Below are 19,015 nucleotides of genomic sequence, written 5' to 3'. Positions count from 1 at the left end.
CCCTGAGGCTTTGGTTGTTCTAACAAAGGCTTGTACTTCGAATTAAAAAAAAAAAATGCAGATTCAACTTGAAGCTTTAGCTTATAAGAACTAGTAGGTGTATCTGGAAAGGGATATGTATGTGTGTGTTGGTGGTGGACCATGACAGCTTACTGCAAGTCTACCTTCCTCTTTATTAACAGTCCGCGGTGACCTTAACTGGCTCCTCAAGGTATATAGAGTAGCATTGGAAAGTTTCTGCTTGGCAGGGAATGTAAAACCACATGAAAATTCCCATAAATTCATGGGATTTTTTTTTTTAACTCATCATCTTGAATTGCACTTGATGACATTGATGTTCTGTCTTTTTATGGATCTCTGTTCACATTTATTGCCGTGGAGGTAAAGGTGAGTATATGGGCTAATAGAAGCACACAGGAGTATTTGGCCCAACTCAGCGGTTTACAGAAGGCTTCCTGGAGACTTTGTGCCTCCTTTTTGTGTGCTGACGATATTTCCATTACCAGGAGAAAGGTAATGAGGCTGTGGGAAGCAGCCTGGGCATGGGAGCAACTGCCCGGAGTTTGCTGGAGCCTCCTGTGTGTGAGGTGGAGTGGTAGGCATGCCATGGAGAGCTCGGTGGGAACCAGGTTAGGTTGGGTGTCTCACTGCCGAGCTGAGATTTGCTTTGTAGGCAGTGGGGAGTCACTGAAGACCTGGAAAAGAGAAATGGTTATGGGATGCTGACCCTTTTAGGTAGACCACTGTAGCTGTGGAATGGAGGATGGATTGGAGAAGGGGTAAGCCTAGAAGCAGAAGACCTCAGTTAGGAGTCTTCAGACGGAGTCTCAGCACTGCTTTCAAATCCCAGTTTCTTTACTTAATAGCTGTATGGACTCCTGAAGTTTCGAAATCTTCATTTGTAAATTAAACATAATGTCTATAGCTCATAGTGTACAAGAAGATAAAGTGGGATTTTGTTTGTAAAATATCTAGCTTGAGGTCTTGCCTGGAATAAGGAATCAATAAATGGTTACTTTCTTTTCCTTTCCTACTTTTTCCTACCTTCTGTTGGTAGTAGGATTTATTAAATTCTACTACAAGAGGCACTTGGATAATCTGAACTTCTTTCCTGTAGGAAAAGATACCCAAATCCTGTGGAGAGTTTAGGAGGATGCCTTAGTTAATTTTATTATTATTTTTTAAATTAAATATTGTCTTAAAATCAAAGTTAGGGCAGGCTTAGAAAAAGAGTGTTCAGATTCAGGTCATTTTGAAAATTGTGACGGTAGGAAGATGGTAGGATACAGTACAGTTGTGTGTGGATGTGTGTGGATCATTTCCTTGATCTGTGGATTGTAGGAACTTGGCACCATGTGACCCACCTCAGTGTACACATTTTCAGTCTAGACTCTAGAGTACATTCATGGCTGAGACTTCTGCATGCCCAGTCTCTCCTGTGTGGAAGTGGAAGATGCTTGTGTCATCCTTAGAGTTCTTAGCCAAGGGAACAGTGAGGTAGCAGTTTCTAATTTTAAATATTAAAATTCCAAGAGGCTGAGCAGCTGAGCATGAGAAGACGGAGTTGGGGAGGATGGAAGGCATGTGCACACGCGCGTGCGTGTGTGTGTGCGTGTACACTTTTAAAAGTAAGGTAAATTAAAATAGACAAGGCTGTAACTTGGACGCGAAACATTTAGGCTGTTGGCACTCTGTATGTTCAAATGTAGTCCTTAGAGGTCTGGGGTTAAAAATTGCAGCAAGTCAAGTAAAAATTCTTATCCTCCTTAGTCACCATTTGTGGCTGTGTGCTAAATGTAGTTTAACACAGCATCTGCTTCAGAGGCCCTGCACAGGAGCTGACAGTCGTGGTTGGGCAAAGTCTGCATATTGCACTTTCTGTCCACAGTGTTCTCTTTTCATGTTAAGAAGCCCCCAACAAAACTGTACCCATGTTGTCCATAGACATGGGGGGAGGCAGGGGAGCCTAAACCTTAGCCTAAGAGATGGATAAGCAAATTCTCTATGGTAACATTTTAAAAGAGGCATCTTCCTTTGTCTAACAATAATGATACTAGCCCTTAGTAGTCACTTGGCACCTCAGAATTTGTGAAGTGCTTTGACATACTCTGTGACTAAATAATATGTATATAATTAAACCTTTTAAAGACAACAGACCCTTATAACCCCTCCCAACCTTACTAGAGTGGAAATAATTTAAAGGCTAGCTGTCTTTGTGGTTTGAGTCTTAAGAATTTTCCTATTTTAAAATGTAGCCTGTGGTATCATATGCACCTCCTTTCAATACTTCAGCTTATAGGAGATCAATATTGCTTCTCGTTAACTCTTGGAAATATATATGTAAATACATAAATAGGTTCTGTATGCACTTATATGCTCACACACCTCCCTCATTGTTCATTTATGCAGTGGGGGGACTTGCCCCCCCTGTACTTTTAGAAATCCTTAAGCATTTTATTTAAAATGTGCTTTATTTTGGTGATAGTAAGATAACTTGCAAAAGGGAAATCTTAAAGCTGACGTGTCACTGACAGGGAACTCCTTTCCTTGTTAGGTTATTGGGTGTATGTTCCCTCTATGGATATAATAAGCGGACAAGGTCTGAGGTTAAGAAAGAGGCCTTACCTGATCTGTAGTGTGTAGTATTAATTTTCTTTTTTTTCTTTTCCTTTTCCCTCCTCCCTCCCTTACTTTTGTTTGTTTGTTTGTTTGTTTTTTAAAGCATTAGCTCTTACACACATTAGGCAGGAGATTAACCAGAAATTTCCTTGGCAATTAACTGAATGTCAGTTCTTGCCCTCCCCGCCCCCTTCCCGTTTCTATCCTCTCATGAAATGTTGCAAATAACTAGGAGTTTAATTACGATAACTAGCCACAGATGTACCTAGGTGGTTTTGTTTTGTTTTGTTTTGTTTTGTTTTGTTTTGTTTGGGTTTGTATGTTTGTGTTTTTGTTTTTTTCCAGCTGGGATGTAGCTTTTAAAGAAAGCTGTCTTTTAGGGAGTAAGGGGAAGAGGTGGACCAAAGGAAATAAAGTATCTTTCTTAGTGTGAGTCTTGTTTTTTAAGATGCTCCAACTTTCCATACTAAATAATTCATAGTCATGTTTCTGAATCAAAAGTATACGTCTCTTGGGAATGTCAGTACTTTAAACATCAGCTGAAAAGAAAAATACATTTCATAGGCAAATACCAGTGAGATGATCTACATTTCAGAGAGGAAGGAAGCTTGGCCTCACGTATTGATCAAAGTTTACACTCCTACAGTCCTACAGTGGGCAGGGTGAGAGCCCATTGTTCCAGTCTCCACGGCACGCTAACAAAAAATGATAAGATTTTCTATGTCCAAAGGTAGCCGCTCTTTGTTTTCAGTTTCTCTGAAGTTAGAAGTACTTGTAGCCTCCCAACATTATTAAGGAAATACACTTTGTTTTGTTGATATTTTGGTATTAGCCACAAGGGGTTAAACACTAACTACATTTTTTGGCTTTCTGTCCTAAAAGTCTTGTTAAATAACAGTGAAGAGTAAAGTGCTAACCTTAGTGGCCAGATGGAGTATTGTGGTCCTTTATAACACTTGTGAGATAAAAATGTTTGTGACCATAAACCTTCCTTGTCTTATAGTCCATTTAAGACTAGGCATAGTTTTTCTTTTGGAGCTTGAATATGACTGTATTTCAGTGTCTGTATCCTACAGTGGAGCTGTTTTTAACCTGCCTAATGAAAACCCTCAACTACTGGGATTAATTTGAGAATTTCCAATCAGCCTTTCACAATTTGTTACTACCCTAAGGGGGTTCCCTTTAGCTGTGACTTTAGTGGAAGAATGTGAAGTTAATCCAATTTCTATGTTGATTACTATGTTAACTGTCTTAATTTAGCAATTCAAATTTATCTGCCTATACTAAACAAGAACTCTGCTACAAAACTGTGGGAGTAGTTGATTTTATTCTTATTATGCTCATATCTCTTTTTAGGTTATAGCCAAATAATGGCATTGGAAATTAATTAGGCCTACTGAGGTTAGAATGAAAGAATGAGGTTGGAATGATTCATCACTAGAAGGTAGTGTATTCCAGTTTATAACCAGGATTGAGTTAACCCCTGGCTCAACTTTCACTGTTTTGGAGGTGTATGAATGGCTCTTTTGAAGAATATAGATTGAAAAACTTACTTGATTGCACAAAATGTAATTTATTCTCATTACCTTCATGTATTTTTTTTTTTTTAACTTTTGGGAGGAACATTGAGATATTTTCTTATTTTGAATTCTGACAACTTCAAGCAGGTTCTCAAAGGTTATGAATCAATTCCTGATATACTGACAGCTTAGTAGTTTCATCTTTTATGTTACTCTGATTTTAAAAAATTTTACATTTACTGTTTGCAAAAAAAAAAAAATCAACAAAGTAAACTTTAAAGACTTTCTTTGCTTTATTCAGTGATTTATGAATTGGGCAGCATCCTGTCTAGCAGATAGAAAGGAGCTCCGAAGAACTGAACAAAATGGGAGACTTATAGGCAGAAGGGGACAGTGATAAGGAANNNGTGGATTACCCCATCTTTTTTGGGGGGACAGACTGGGTAGATTAGGCTAATTACCTCACTAGTGTTGACCAGGAAATTCCAGATTTACTAGGTGAAGGTTACATACCCAGGACGAGTTGAAACTGTAATTAGGTTAGATATTAAGTCTTGGTTTGCTTATGTGGAGCTTAGCACAAGTAACTCCATTTTGGACCTTTTTTTTATCTTTTAACAGTGCCTCCCCTTTGATCAGAGTCTCAGTTGAGACTCACTGAAAGATGTGATAAAATTTAAGGCATTATCACCACTCCAAGCTACTGCTCTGAAGTTCTCTTAAGTTTTTGTTGATCCTCTGTGTGGTATTCATAGGCCATGATAGGATTTTTTCTTAGTCTCTGTGATGTTACAGATCATTATTTCAGGTTCACAATTTTTAAGTCATTCTCTTGGTTACTTTTTTTGACAGTCCAGTCTTAGGGAGATCGTTTGCTTGATGCTTAGCAGCTGTGGACATGCATTTATAGCTTTTCAGAAAATATAGCATGTTAGGGAGGCTAACTGTGATTATTATAAGCAGGATAATTCCCATGTTTGGAGTATACTTTGGAGCCATGGTCTCCAAGACCCAAAGCAATCAAACTCAAGTAAATCAAAGAAAGAGACCCCATTGAAGGATTCACCTTTCTAAGTCAAGGAACTCTTATGATGATCTTAGTCACTGAGTTTCAACTTCCCAAGAAGTGTTAATCCAAGGTTAGTAGGTGGTTTTGGCCACAGCACAGACATCTCCTTGCTGAGCTAAAAGATAGTTAAAGGCTGTCTTAGTATCAAGAACGTCTTTGACCAGAGAGTCTAATTGTTGGGAACTTACTGTTTTAACAGCAGATTCTGCAGTACTTTGAAGAGTTAAGGAAAGGGCCCTGACCATATCCTCATTTTCATTTACTTCCAGCCAGGAGAGCGTTGATCTGCCAATGGAAGCTAATTTTGAATCATGAATGCCTCCTGATAATTTCCGTTTGAGTCTGTGGCCTGAGATAGGAAAAGTGACAGTCATGGAGGCATGTAAATTTTAGAGTCTGCAGACCACATAGGTGGGTTTATTCTGATAGCTTTGCCTTATGTCCCTTTCTTCATACAGAGCCTGGATCCAAGTTTGTCTGGGTTTGGAGTTGTTAACCAGAGACTGGGAAATAGACCCGGCATGGGGGGGGGGTGGATTGTGTGTCTCCATCCAGAACCATGGGCAGATTGGCGTTTTTGATGATAAATCCAGTATTCAGAGAGGTTACCCCTCTTAGCAGTGGCCTGGAACATATAGATGATGGTGTTATCTTTCCAGCCCAATGCTATGGTGAAGAAAGAAAGAGAAGATAAAAGGGTTCATGTTTAAAGTGTGAAGTCTTGATTCAGTGTCTTGGGAGGAAGCAGTCTGCATTGATGTCAGCTACTTCTCTTCCTTGGCAATTTGAAGGACCCCAGTGTTTGTACAGGATCACAGATGTCAGGCGAAGCCTTCTTTAGATGTGAAATGTGCGCCTGAGGTTTTAGTTCCTGAAGTTTGGCTGCTATCTGGGTATTGAGGAGGACCTGGTATAGTTCTTTCAAGGAGATTTTAGGGGCAGTCTCTGTTCTTAGTGATTCCAAATCAGAAAGGTGGGAGAAAATTTGAAACATTGGTTTGGAGAGTCATAGCCAAATATTTTAGGAAACTAGAATAATTTAGGACCCAGTCCAGTCTACAGGTATGTAAACTCAAAGACAATGGGATTAGACTTTAATATCAACAAAGGTGTAAACAGATTTTCTCTGTAGTTACCCCAGTTTTTTTTCCCCCAAAGGTAATCACAATAAAACTCATTTGTTTGTGTTAAACTTGGCTTGACGTAAGTGCAGCAAGAAGAGTGGTTGGATGACCAAATATGCTCTTTTTAAGATACCTTTGCTGGAACTTTTCATAAGGAATCATACATCGAACTCTGAAAAACCTGGAGACCAGGAAGCCAAGCTAAGGACTCCTTAGCACATCTTACCTCCTATAGTACCATTCCACCCAAAGCTTTGGTAATTTGGTTAGTGTTTCCTGTTGTGTCCTGGTGCAAGGAGAACTGGTTCTTACTAAATTTATGTAAATATCTATATTGCCATGAAAAGAATACTCAAGAGTTTCTGAATTTTGGAGGGATTTGGTAGGGAGAAAAAGTAAATATTTCCTCCTTGTTTACAATGGTATGCTTTACCAAATTGCTATAAGTCATAAATAGTTTAAGAAAAAAGGTTTTCTTAAATCTATGAAATCAAAATATGAGGAACAGCAGTGTTTTCAAACGAAAAGTCCTAAAGTTTATAGTTCTTCTCTATTAATACTTGTTCTGCTTAAATCCAGTTTTCCCATTAGTTCTGGTGATTTTTACCCAGTTCAGTTTTATGATCTTACTGTTAACAGAAACTTGTACTTGTCATAGTGCTTTCCATGAATCTCCTTAAAGATGAAGCACTTTTACAGGAACCCTTTTGCAAAAGCATCAGAGTAAAACAGTAACTCCACAAAGGACAAAAGGCTTAAAAATGATTTCATGTTTAAAAGATCTGATGAGTGTTCATCATAATGGAATTGACAAGGAAATTTGGTTATTTTTGTAATATACGATATCTTAAGATAATAATTGGAATTATGACTGATAACATTTTACTAGGATATATCAGATTTCTTGTGGTTTCATATAATTTCTGGAGTTCTTCTAACGTATATCTATACAAATACAACATAACAAAGCTTGGTATTCTTGACAGTGCTTCCTTCCCGTGTAATTTTATCACGAGTCTAATTTAACATTTCCCTTTTTATAAGGAGAGAAGCCATATCTTTTGAGATGTTTCTGGGACCCTCCTAAAAATCCCGAGTTAGTTTGAGGTCAGAAAGACATCATTTAGAATTTGATTTTGTGAAGTTTATCAAAACTATCAAAAAGGTTTTATTTTCTTTTTAAAGATTTTATTTATTTATTTATTTGGAAGAAATAGAGATAGCCTGCGAGAGAGGGAACACAAGCAGGGGGAGTGGGAGAGGAAGAAGCAGGCTTCCAGCAGAGGAGCCTGATGTGGGGCTCAATCCCAGATCTCCAAGACCGCGCCCTATATGCGCCCCTATCAAAAAGGTTTTAAAATGCTTGGTCAAGTAGGATCATAGTCACTTTGAAACAATACTTACTTATCCATTTAACCATAGTGATGATTAAAGATTTGAATACAAAATCAGAAAGTTAAATAGTTAAAAAAAAAAAAAAAGAAAGAAAGAACCCCCCCCCCCCAATAAAACAGCTCTTTTAATATGGAAGACTGAGATTTCAAAAATAAAGACCTGATAAAAATGACATGAAACACAGGGAATTATTTTGACAAGACACAACATCTTTGTTTTCCAGGGAGAATGCTTACAAGATAAAAACCTATCACAATTGCTTATCAGGAGCAGACTAGTAGTCCCAAGAAAACTTCGTCCTTTTAGCAGATGAAGGAAAATTGAGGGCTAATTTGACATAAGTACACTACTGATTTTAAAGCTTACTTTTATAACCCTTATAATAAATTGATTTACTTTTAACCAACTGATCCAAACAAGGTAAGGTTCTTTTTCTCTCTTCCCTACTTTCTATTTAATTTGTCCTTTATTTTCCCCTTTTCTATTATGAAATAACCAATTTTACTTTGGGAAAATATATTTCATTTTCCCTTAACAGAAACGCATCTTCAAACCTCATGTCTTTTCTAGTCAGAACAAACGTACAAAACCTATATTCTACTTTCCTTGAATACATAGTTGTTTCTCTTATTATTTCTAGTCATTTTAATTTTGTATGTTAGAATTCTTAATGCTTAAAAACCTTAATTTCTAGTAAAAAGAAAGAAGTACACAACTGTTAATTGTCTTTTAGCATTAGCATTCTGTGGCTTTGCAAATTTATACATACTTTTTATAATTTTTGGAAACATATGTTTCTCATAGTAAATTTCTCAGCATGGCACAAAACGTGTTTACTAATAGGCCCAAAATATCTCTAGTTCCTCTGTAAAGGAGGCCAAAAGTGGATAAGCCTATTTTTAGCAATTAATGTTCTTGTGTTTTATCATATTTGGAAATGATTTTGAAATTTAATGACTATTCATCATTTAATTTAACTTAGCAAAACTGTAAGATTTCAGGTTACCAAGAAGATTTGGGGAGACTATTAAAAAATTTACCTAAAAACCCTTTATTTTGCATATATCTCTTTAATTTACTTGTTCTCAGCAATTATGCTTGGATTACTTATGAAAATTTCATCATACCAAGTTATTTTTCTTGCTGACAAGTTTTGTAACAGAAAACATGAACTTATTTGACTAATAAATCCAGGTAGAATAAAAGTTGTATATCTGCATTATATTCAGTGTTGATAACTCTAAAGATATGTTTATTTTAATTAAATCTACAAAATTAAATTAGCTTTAGGAGCGCCTGGATGGCTCAGTCGGTAAGCGTCTGCCTTCAGCTCAGGGTGTGATCCCAGAGTCCTGGGATCGAGCCCCACATCAGGCTCCTCCACTGGGAGCCTGCTTCTTCCTCTTCCACTCCCCCTGCCTGTGTTCCCTCTCGCTGGCTGTTGCTCTCTCTGTCGAATAAATAAATAAAATCTTTAGGGGCGCCTGGGTGGCACAGTGGTTAAGCGTCTGCCTTTGGCTCAGGGCGTGATCCCGGCGTTATGGGATCGAGCCCCACATCAGGCTCATCCTCTATGAGCCTGCTTCTTCCTCTCCCACTCCCTCTGCTTGTGTTCCCTCTCTCACTGGCTGTCTCTATCTCTGTCAAATAAATAAATAAAATCTTTAAAAAAAAAAAAAATTAAAAAAAATAAATAAATAAATTAGCTTTAATACTGAATATTTTCCCAGCTCCACATGAACTGGAAAAGCATTCAGGTTAGTTTCTGTTAGGTTTCTGAGAATTTTAGGAACACTATAATTCATATCAGCACTTTGTTTTCTTAAAGTCACTTACATAGAATTCTTTTACAGATTAATTTTTGGCAATACCGTCTGGAGGTAGAAAATACCACACATGTATAATGTATGTAGACACACATAACATGTAGATACACATAAACACATAGATGCAAACAGAGACCATATAGCTTCTATTTTAAAATTACTGCTATTAGATATAATAATACAAAACTCACTAGTTATGAAAGAAGTTGGATCTAAGTTGCTTTTCTTTTAGGTGAGATAAATTGAGTTATTGCTCAAATGGTAAAAGCTTTTTACTAATATTGCGGAGAAGACATTTAAAAGAATTTTTCATTTTGTCTAAGTTTTAATTTTTTCCTCTTTCGTTGTTGTTGTTTTGATAGGAGTTATCTTCCTGAAGTTTGTCCATTAACTTGGCAGAATTTTTTTCTTTTCTTTTTTTTTTCATGGTCTTGTAACCTTTTTAGAGTAGAAAGACAATTTAGACAGGATTACTAGAATGAGTGCTTGAATAAAGGATAGAAGAGAGCAGTAGGAGTTGGCATTCATCTTATAGTCTTTTGTTTTAGACATCTCTTACATCTTTAATTTGTCATTAGCTTTTTACAACGAATCTTTCAATGAAGCTATTTTGGAATCTTGAAACCTTTTGGAGGCTTCTGCATATCAGTTAAAATAGGTATCCCATTATGTTTGCTTAATCTGGGAGCCCTTACTTAGTGTACCTCTTAAGTGATTTTACTAATTGGAACATTTCTCATAATGGCCACTGTAATTTCCCTGATGGGCCTGGCAGCAGTTTGGTAGGACCCTTAACCACAAGTGGAGTGCAACTCACATTTCTGTCCAGCCATATCTGCCTCGAATGGGGTGCAACCCATATTTCTGTCCTGTAGTATTTTGGGGCCCTTAATCTGATGATTACCAAGCTAACTTCTCAGGACATAACACAATGAACTTCTCTAATTCTGGGTTATTTTTAGTAAGATTTTGTTATTTATGTAGATATTTACAGCTTCTGGCATCATAGTTCTTAGACCTTAAAATAAGCAGGTATGCTGGATTATGACTTGCGTAACTTTTTAGAATTTAAGGATCCTCTTTATTATTTAGTTTTTAATTTTTAAAATTTTATTTTATTAAAACTTTTTTTTTTAAGCGAAGACTGTGGATCTCTTGGAGCCAAACTGATAGCTGGAAGGGATGTGCATCTGAGTTGGGAATTTTGTGATGTTTTACAGTGTACATCATTGCATGGAAATTTTCTTAAGGTTGGCATGTGACCCTAGTATTAATTCAACCTGTTACTTAATCAGCTAGCTTATCCTAACACAGAAGTCTTTGAGTGGTCTGACAGCTTTTAAGTGCTTTACCTGTACCCATCAATTTTTGTGGCCTTCCCCCCACCCAGATTCCCATTAACAATAGCCTTTATCTACACAAACAAGACAAATGGGCACCTTAACACATTGGCAGTAACCAAGAGCTGTTACTGGCCAAGAGAAGGCCCTGTGTACACCATCAGCAATTCCCAACCTGGAACTGGGGAACAGACTGAACCAGCAGACTTAAGAATGAGGAGTGTGTACTGGACTGGGTTTCCAAAAAGGGTAATTGTGGACTGAACCAAGGGCAAAGGGCTTGGGTTCCTGGTGGAACCATCTGCTAACACAAGCTGACCTTCAGGCAGAGGGTGGTGTTCAAAAGTAAGAGGAACTTAACCATGGCCGTTGGGAATGGTGAGAAAGACCCAGAACTCAAGGGTTCTGCAAGTACTACTCCTGTGTTTTTATTGTCACTGGATGTCATCAGAAGTTCACTTTGGATCTTGTCACTGCCACCAAATCAAAACAAACAAAAACAAAATTCAACTGAACAAACTTCAAAGATCTTACTGGCTTTATCCAGCAATTCCAGAACTGGGCAACATCCTATCTAACAAACAGAAAGGAACTCCAAAGAGTGAATAAGGTGGGAATCTTTTATAAGCAGAAGTGGGCAGGGACAAGGGAAAAGGGGATTACCTCATCTTTCTTTGGGGGACAGAAGGCGTCTATTAGGTGGATTACCTCACTAATGCTGACCAGACAATTCCACATTTACTAGTTTTAAGGTTGTATTCCTGGGATAGGTGGAACTGCCATTAAGTTAGGAATTAAGTCTTGGTTTGCTGATGTGGGTCATAGCACAAGTTACTCCCATTTTTAAACTTTCTTTTTTAATGTATTAAATGAATCACTGAATTCCTCTCTAATGAATCCATGCATAAAATAAATAACTCTTGATTTAATATTCATAAACTCAGTTTTCATGTGTTGAATTTCCTCCTGCTAACCCCTTAAGACAACTTTCTATAGAAAGCCATTCCTTTGCTTAATCATCTTACATTCTTAGTGCCCAGGTCTTAATAAATGGCATTGGTGGTTGGTGAACCTGTGAGCAGGTAGAATCAGAACCTATTTCTTGATCATGGATTTAAACAGTTTAATGATGTAATCAAAGTAGCACATTACTAATGTATTTTCTTCTGGGTATATCCTCTTCTCTGGTGTCTCCCTGGATGGAGTCCGTCTTTCTATATCATGGTTACTGCAATTTTTTTTTTTTTTAAAGGCAATTGTTTTTTGATAGGTCTTCCTGTTTCCAAAATTGCAGAGTCCTCCCATACAATCATACGTGTTTATTTTTACAACAGTCACATGCTGTTGCTTTGCTGAAAATCTTATGGTGGCCTCTGATGGGGTTAAGACATACTACCTTAAAATACAACACCTTGGCATATTGAATATCTTGAGTTGAAGGAGTTTGAGAAAACAGAAGCAGAAAGGTCACCCTGCCCACCACCCCCCTTTTCCCCTGAAACAGATTCTAAAACTCTATATGTGAAAGGTATCCACATAATACAGGGAAGAAGGAAGACATTCTTATCATAAGACACAGGGAATTTGGGGCTGAGAAATTAGTGCACACAACCCTGTTAAACTAACCCTTCTCTTCCCAGTCACTTCATCACCTAATACTCTAGCCCCAACCCCCTTCTCTTGTCAGTTCTTCACAAATTTATTCTCTATCTAAAAGGTGTAAAAGCTTCCTGTTCTAGTCACTATTTTTGGTCTTCATTTTCTTGTGAAGTCTCCCACATACATGTAAAAGTTTGATAAGATTTGTATATTTTTCTCCTGTTAATCCGTCTTTGCTAGTCTAATTTTCAGACCCAGCCAGGGACCCTAAGAGAGTCAAAGAAACCTAACTTTTCCCTACCTCCAAGACCCTGTATGGTCTGGCCTTATTACCTCTTTGACTCCTCTCCCTCTCACTTCTTCTAGTTTCATTCTGGGTGGTCTCTGCCTGGAATGTGCCTCTTCTGGATATTCCCATGGGGATGTATTTGTTTACTATTACATCTCTAAAAAATAACCATTATCTTGGCACTTAAAACAACGTGATTTTATTACTTTCCAGTTTTGAAGGTCAGAACCCCCTGAAGTCGGGTCTCACTGGACTTTGATCAAGGTGTTGGCAGGACTGCATTCCTTTGGAGTCTGTAGGGAAGAATCTGTTTTCCTTGTCTTTCCAGCTTTTTGAGGCTGCACACACTCTTTGGTTGGTGGCTGTCACCCATCTTCAAAGCTAGTTGAGTCTTTCTCACACTCTGTTACTCTGACACTGACTCTCTAACCTTCCTCTTACAATTAAAACAACTCTTCTTCTTACATTGGCCCTACCTGGGTAATGTAGAATATTCTTCCCATCTTGGAGTGATTTGATTAGCAGCCTTAATTCTCTCTGCAATTTAAATTCCCCTTGTCATGTAACAACATATTCACAGATTTCAGAGATTAGGATGTGGCCATCCAGGTGAGCTATTACACCCCCTCCTCCCCAGTGGCTAGTTTATATCTCCTCCAAACCTTGCTCACCTTCTTAAGGATGCATACTGTTTAATATTGGAAACTACCCCTCTTTACATTTTCAACCCCTGCTCGGCTCTACATTTTCTTTTATTCCAAAGCTCACTTCTTTATAGCTGTTACACTGTTTTCTTATATATGTTCATTTGTGGTCTGCTGCACACACCTGTTGAAAATGTACACTCCAGGATTCATCTTCATTACTGTATCTCAAGTACCTAAGACAGTCCTTAGGTTATGGGAGTTGCATACAAATGTTTGATGGATGCATGATCGCATGAATGAATGAACAATGTGTGAAGCTTAAGCAAATCTTTCTCACCAGAGCTTTGCTTTTCTCTTGCCCAGCATGGATGCCTGAAACGGACATAGAATGAAGGGAAGGACTTGGGACTCCTAAATTCATTAGCTTTACTCTCTAAGCTCAAAGGTTTTAATCCCGCCAGCTCTTACAACTACAAAACCTCAGAAAGAGTGGCGTTGGAAAGACTCTGTAGTTTGTAGGAGCCATAAAGGGCCAAGAGACAGAGAAATGTTGGTTTCATTGCCAAAGAACATTCTCCCTGTGACTCCTGCAGCTGTTCGTTGTATTGTCTCTGGCAGCTCTTGGACCCTTGTTAGCCCCAAGGCCAAAAATCTGAGCTTGACAAGGCTGAGGAATCCATAGAGCCTGCAAGGCAGCTAAAATGGTCATGGGGGTCGGGTGGGAATTGACAGGGATTCTTGGACTGAGGGAATCACATGACGTTTAAAACCACAAACCTTTATTATTTTAGGAAGGACAAAGGAAAGTGAAGAGGTTTAAAGAAAACAAACTGGTGGCTCATTCCTGTAGTTGACACCATCAGCCCCATGATTTTAGTGCTTGGTTGAGTTCTTCCGTTGCTTAATTCAGTAAAGCTGAAATACATCCTGAAAATGCATTTTAGTGGGAAAGATAAAAAATTATTATGTGGGAATGGTGTCTGCTAGGTAGGTAGCCCCATCAGCTGCTTACCCAGCTCTCATCTGTAAGTTCTCATTACTCCGCTGATTATTTCCAATGCTTTAGCTCCCAGCCTTGCATTCCCCAAAGGAAAATGCTTTTGGGACAAAGTTTCTGTCTTTTATTTTGGTAGTTTCTCCTCTTAAACTTTAGAGACAAATGCCTTCTGTTCACCTTGTAGCTTGGTTTTTAGAGAGGTTTGTGGTTACAGGAAAGACTTGGCACTATCCTGATTCTGTCCTGGTGCTCTGCTACTCAAGGTATTGAGAGCTCACTAGCTTGCAAGGAAGTGTCCAGACCAACGTCACTTTATCCAAGCTGGACCTTTCAAAGTGTGAGAGAAATGCTCGCCCTGAGCCCTGGCCAACGTTCTTTTTAGAGATGTTGCCTTTTTTATTTGGGTAAACATTCTAGTCTGTATCGCATTAAAACTGTTTGAAATCCATAGCTTAGTTATGATGCATTTTTAAACACTTTTGTGTTATAAAATGTTTATTTTTTTTTTCCACATCCACCTCTGCTTCTGCCATCTTTCTGAAGTTAGACCCAGATTCCAGATGCAACATCTTTGTAACCTAGCTGGCCAGAGGTTGGAGCACATTTATACCATGTTTTTGTCTTGGCATCCAGCTTTTTTGTAGTTGGCAATATGGCATGATAGAGTCTTGAAATACTTGAAAGTACACAAGTGATCACTCAAGATAGTTTCTCTTTGTTATGCTGTTTAACAAGAATTTGGATTTTAGTGGGTAAGGGTGGCTAATGGAGTGCGCCAAAAATTGAAAATATGCTTTCATAATTATCTCTGGTTTGAAATACTTGAGGTGGGATAGAAAAAAGCTACTGAGTTTGGATGCATTTAGGGAGGTCACTGCCCTTTCATGCGCAACTTTTCAAAAAAGAAACTGTTTTTATCCTTTGGTATGTTTTCAGATGCTTAGTCTGGTACAACCAGGGATGTAGATGTGTGGAGGGTATGGCTGGGGGCCTTCCAGACACATGGAATTGCATGAACAAAGCCGGAGAATGTATGGCTTTGCATGTACTGCAACTGTTTGAGGAACAAGGAGTGGTACAGATTTTTAGGTGCTTAAATATGTCGGCTGATAAAAGAAGTTTATTATTAAAAGAGGGTCTCAGATGCTTATACTGTTTATACCAAGTAGTTTGTACTTAATTTGATAGACAGCAGGGAGCTATTGCAGGTTTAGGAAAATCCATTAGGGAGTTGTAGTGTTAGTGTGCATTAGGATGATGAGGGGCCTTTGGGAAGTCTATAGTTCAGTGGTTCAGATGATAAAACATGAAGGCCAAGATTGGATGGTAAGCATGACAATGAGGTCCACGCAGATGACAGGCCTCACTAGGGGATGTGCGGTGGTCTCTCAGTGGTCCTGCTGTGACTTTAACCTGCAAAGGTCTCTTCCCCAAATCAGGTGGGATCTAGGTCTTGGAAACCCTTTTTTCCCTTACAGACATTGTATTTAATGAGAATTCTCAGAATATATTTAGGATGTTTTCGATTAGCAGTCTATCTTGTTTGGTGGCTGTCTGTAAGAGTTTGAAAATAGGGAACTGATGAACCTTAGTTTTCAGAACTCTGTATTAGGAATTTTGGAAAACAGGGACTTTGGTTATCTCTCATGTGACCAGAAAATTGTTGGTTCCAGATAGGAGAAATCAAGCTATAATGCTGGTTTCCTAAAATCCACCACTATTAAGAAAATTTAGAAGTTAAAGTACAGACGGCCATTTAAGTGAAAAAGGAAAAAAAAATCAACTTAAAAAGTCTTTGTGGAGTTTTGGAAGTTAACTGAGTGAATGCGAAGAAGACACAGAAGCCGCTCCCTGCTCCCGTAAAATCATGATTCCACCAAACTAACACCTCATCATTATCTCTTGGAGCCCAGGGAAAGTTTAGAATATTCTAGATTGAGCTATGCCGAAGTGCCTTTCATAAATTACTACATGGAGAATAACAAAAGAAAAAGCAGTCTTAACTGGCACAATTGATGTCTAAATTAAGATATGAACATATATTGAAACATTATTTTTTAAGCTTTAAAATGAATGGTTCTGTGTTGCTGGAATGTGGCCTTCCCCTCCCCCATTCCAAAGAGTTTCAGAGCCAAAAGAATCTATAAATAGTGCAGGCCCGTTGTCTGTGGTAGATTGAGTAGAGCAAAATCGCCTGTCCTTAAGTGAAGGGGAAGTAGCTTTACATTTTTAGTAACTGAATTGTTGGCCAGCATAAAGGTAAGGGCCATGTGAGCAACTTATTTATAACTTTCCATAAAGGTATGTGTCTGCCTCAAGCAGAGAAACTGTCTGGGGTGCTTGAAATGTAAAAGTGCAGTAGAATCATTTTCCATACACAGCCTTCCTAGCTAGTTGGTGCAATAAAGTGATTGTTCACATTCCTGGGGCTTTCAGAAAGAGGGGTGTCAGTAGATTAGTTTATTAGTGTCGCCTCCTATGGAATAGAAGGGACTGAGGCCATTAAATGTGAATCTGTGGTTTTATGTAGTGAAAAATGTTCAGATACCAATTCCAGAGGGTATTCAGGACATACATTTAAGCTTGGTTTTACCTCTTGGGGGTGGTCCTACCTATTCTACCCATGTGGTCTAACCACAATTAGGTTCTTGTCAAAATATTTCATGGATGTAAAAGCACTTTATTTTTTCACAGGTTTAGTTCAACTATAAGTAGGTTTTTTGGGTTTTTTTTGTTTTGTTTTGTTTTTTAAATAAAAAACTTAGAATCAGACTGAATGATAACAGTGGGAGAAGGGAAGAAGTGTAAAACATTTTCATGGCATCCTATAAAGAGTATGTTAAACCCTTTTTATAGATGCCAGAAAATGGAATCCATTGTTACATGTTAATTAATGTCATCACTCGCATCAAGAATATATCACTTAAAACCAGGTTTAACTCTAAGGATGAAATTTTTATAATTTTAAATACCTAAGTAAAAGATGTTTTTGGCCCTCCTTTGTTACTCCTTGTCTGTTTTCAGAGACTGAGTTTTTCTGAATATTGTGTTGACCAGTTAAAGGATCTGCATATATGGCTAAAATGTAAACTTTGGCTTTTGTGCCAATACTGTGGCTCTGTTTAGTATTTGGGCAAGTTGTAATAAGTGGTAAATGGCTCATTAACTATATTGGAGGCCTCATAGCAGCACTAATTTCAAATCGTGCTGCGTTTACAATTTACATATTAAAAAAACGTTCACTTGATTTCGTTCAGGGACAAAGCTGACATCCTATATAAGCATTACTCCAAACAATCCTATTTATTGGTCCAATTATTTCAATCGAAAGATGCTGGTTTACTGCCTCTTAGTATATGTGAGCAATTCTCAGTGAAACTGTTAGAGATCAGTTGGACGGTAGTGGCAGAATAACCTCACAGGGTTTCGATTCACTTTTAATTTTAAGTCCCAAGATTAAGGATCATTTATAGTATAATGTAACAGTGTGGGCAAATATAGTTTCCCTTAATGCCTTTCTGATATTTTGGGGAAAGAATGCTTTTATGCAAAGCATTCACTTATGAATTGCATGACTGCCTTTTCTCACTATAAATTTCATTCACATTTCCTTCCTTCTCCCACATCCTTAAGAGACAGGACAGCATGCAGTGTTTTGCTTCATTTTGTTATTTAAAAATTTTTTTGAGATGTGGTTTAAGGTAGTTCTTCAGGATAGATGTCAAGGTAACTAGTTAATACTGTTTGAAAATCAGGCTCTTAATTAAAAATGCTTAATTTGTGCAAGAAAACTACATGTTAAAATGAATTTGGAAAGATTAGATTGGAATTGCCTCAAATTCAATTAAGCCACACTGCATGGACGTGCTGGGAATATCAATACAATCACTGTAAATTTTGTACAAACTGATTTGTTGCATTATCTTGCTCATCTAACATACGGTACTTTTTGTGTCCATATTGCAGACGGCAACTCCAAACTAACATGGCAGTCAGACTGTGTGATGTGGCTTCTCTGCTTAGAAGTGGTTCGTGGGCAGCAGAGCCTTGGACTGGGGTCTGTGGGATTTTTCTTAAATTCTGTAGGCTACTTTTTTTTTTTAGCATGTTGCAGGAGTGCTGAGGCCATACCAAACACTTGAACTTTTCATTTGGCATACTAATTATTCTTACATTTAACCTATTGCGGTATGGCCATCATTAGGACTTAAAGCACATTGCAATTTTAACCATAGTGGTATATGTAGCATCAGAACCATGCTTTTGTATGTAACTTTTTATAATCTAAATTAGGATTTAGTGCAGACTCAAAGAAAAGAGTGACAAGCTTTTTTTTCAAAAAAACAAAAAAGTTTTGGTATGGTCTGAATACTAAGTTACCGTAATTCTTTACATTCTGTTTACTATGTATTTTTTTGGTTACTAAATTTTGAAGTTATTTACAATTCCTGATGCTCAAAAAAAAATTTGTTGAAATTGTAAATCTGGCTGAAAATTATTTGCCCAGTAACTGTTGAAAGAGTTTGCATTCTGTGAACAGTTGTGTTGAGCCTATCAATGGAATATGCATTATTTGTAAAATATAGCACA

At 37.8% G+C, this 19,015-nt stretch overlaps 1 protein-coding gene across 8 annotated transcripts in view; it reads left to right on the top strand.

Moving 5' to 3' along the window:
* Window positions 1–17,201: 17,201 nt before the first annotated feature.
* The window catches only part of ELAVL2 (ELAV like RNA binding protein 2), a 68,428-nt gene continuing 66,614 nt past the window's right edge, over window positions 17,202–19,015 (top strand). For 6 of the 8 annotated variants that reach the window (XM_040631482.1, XM_040631481.1, XM_040631484.1 and 3 more), the window contains exon 1: window positions 18,411–18,482. In XM_040631482.1, coding sequence (XP_040487416.1) covers window positions 18,411–18,482 — 72 coding nt within the window. Of the gene's footprint in view, window positions 17,211–18,410; window positions 18,483–19,015 lie in introns of those variants that run through there. The other 2 variants (XM_008695073.1, XM_008695072.1) reach the window with 1 other exon arrangement.

The sequence above is a fragment of the Ursus maritimus genome, unplaced genomic scaffold, assembly GCF_017311325.1.
Source record: "Ursus maritimus isolate PB19 unplaced genomic scaffold, ASM1731132v1 scaffold_17, whole genome shotgun sequence".
In the NCBI taxonomy this organism is placed as follows: domain Eukaryota; kingdom Metazoa; phylum Chordata; class Mammalia; order Carnivora; family Ursidae; genus Ursus; species Ursus maritimus.
Note: the sequence above shows the minus strand (reverse complement) of the source record. Positions and strands in the feature narration are given on the sequence as shown.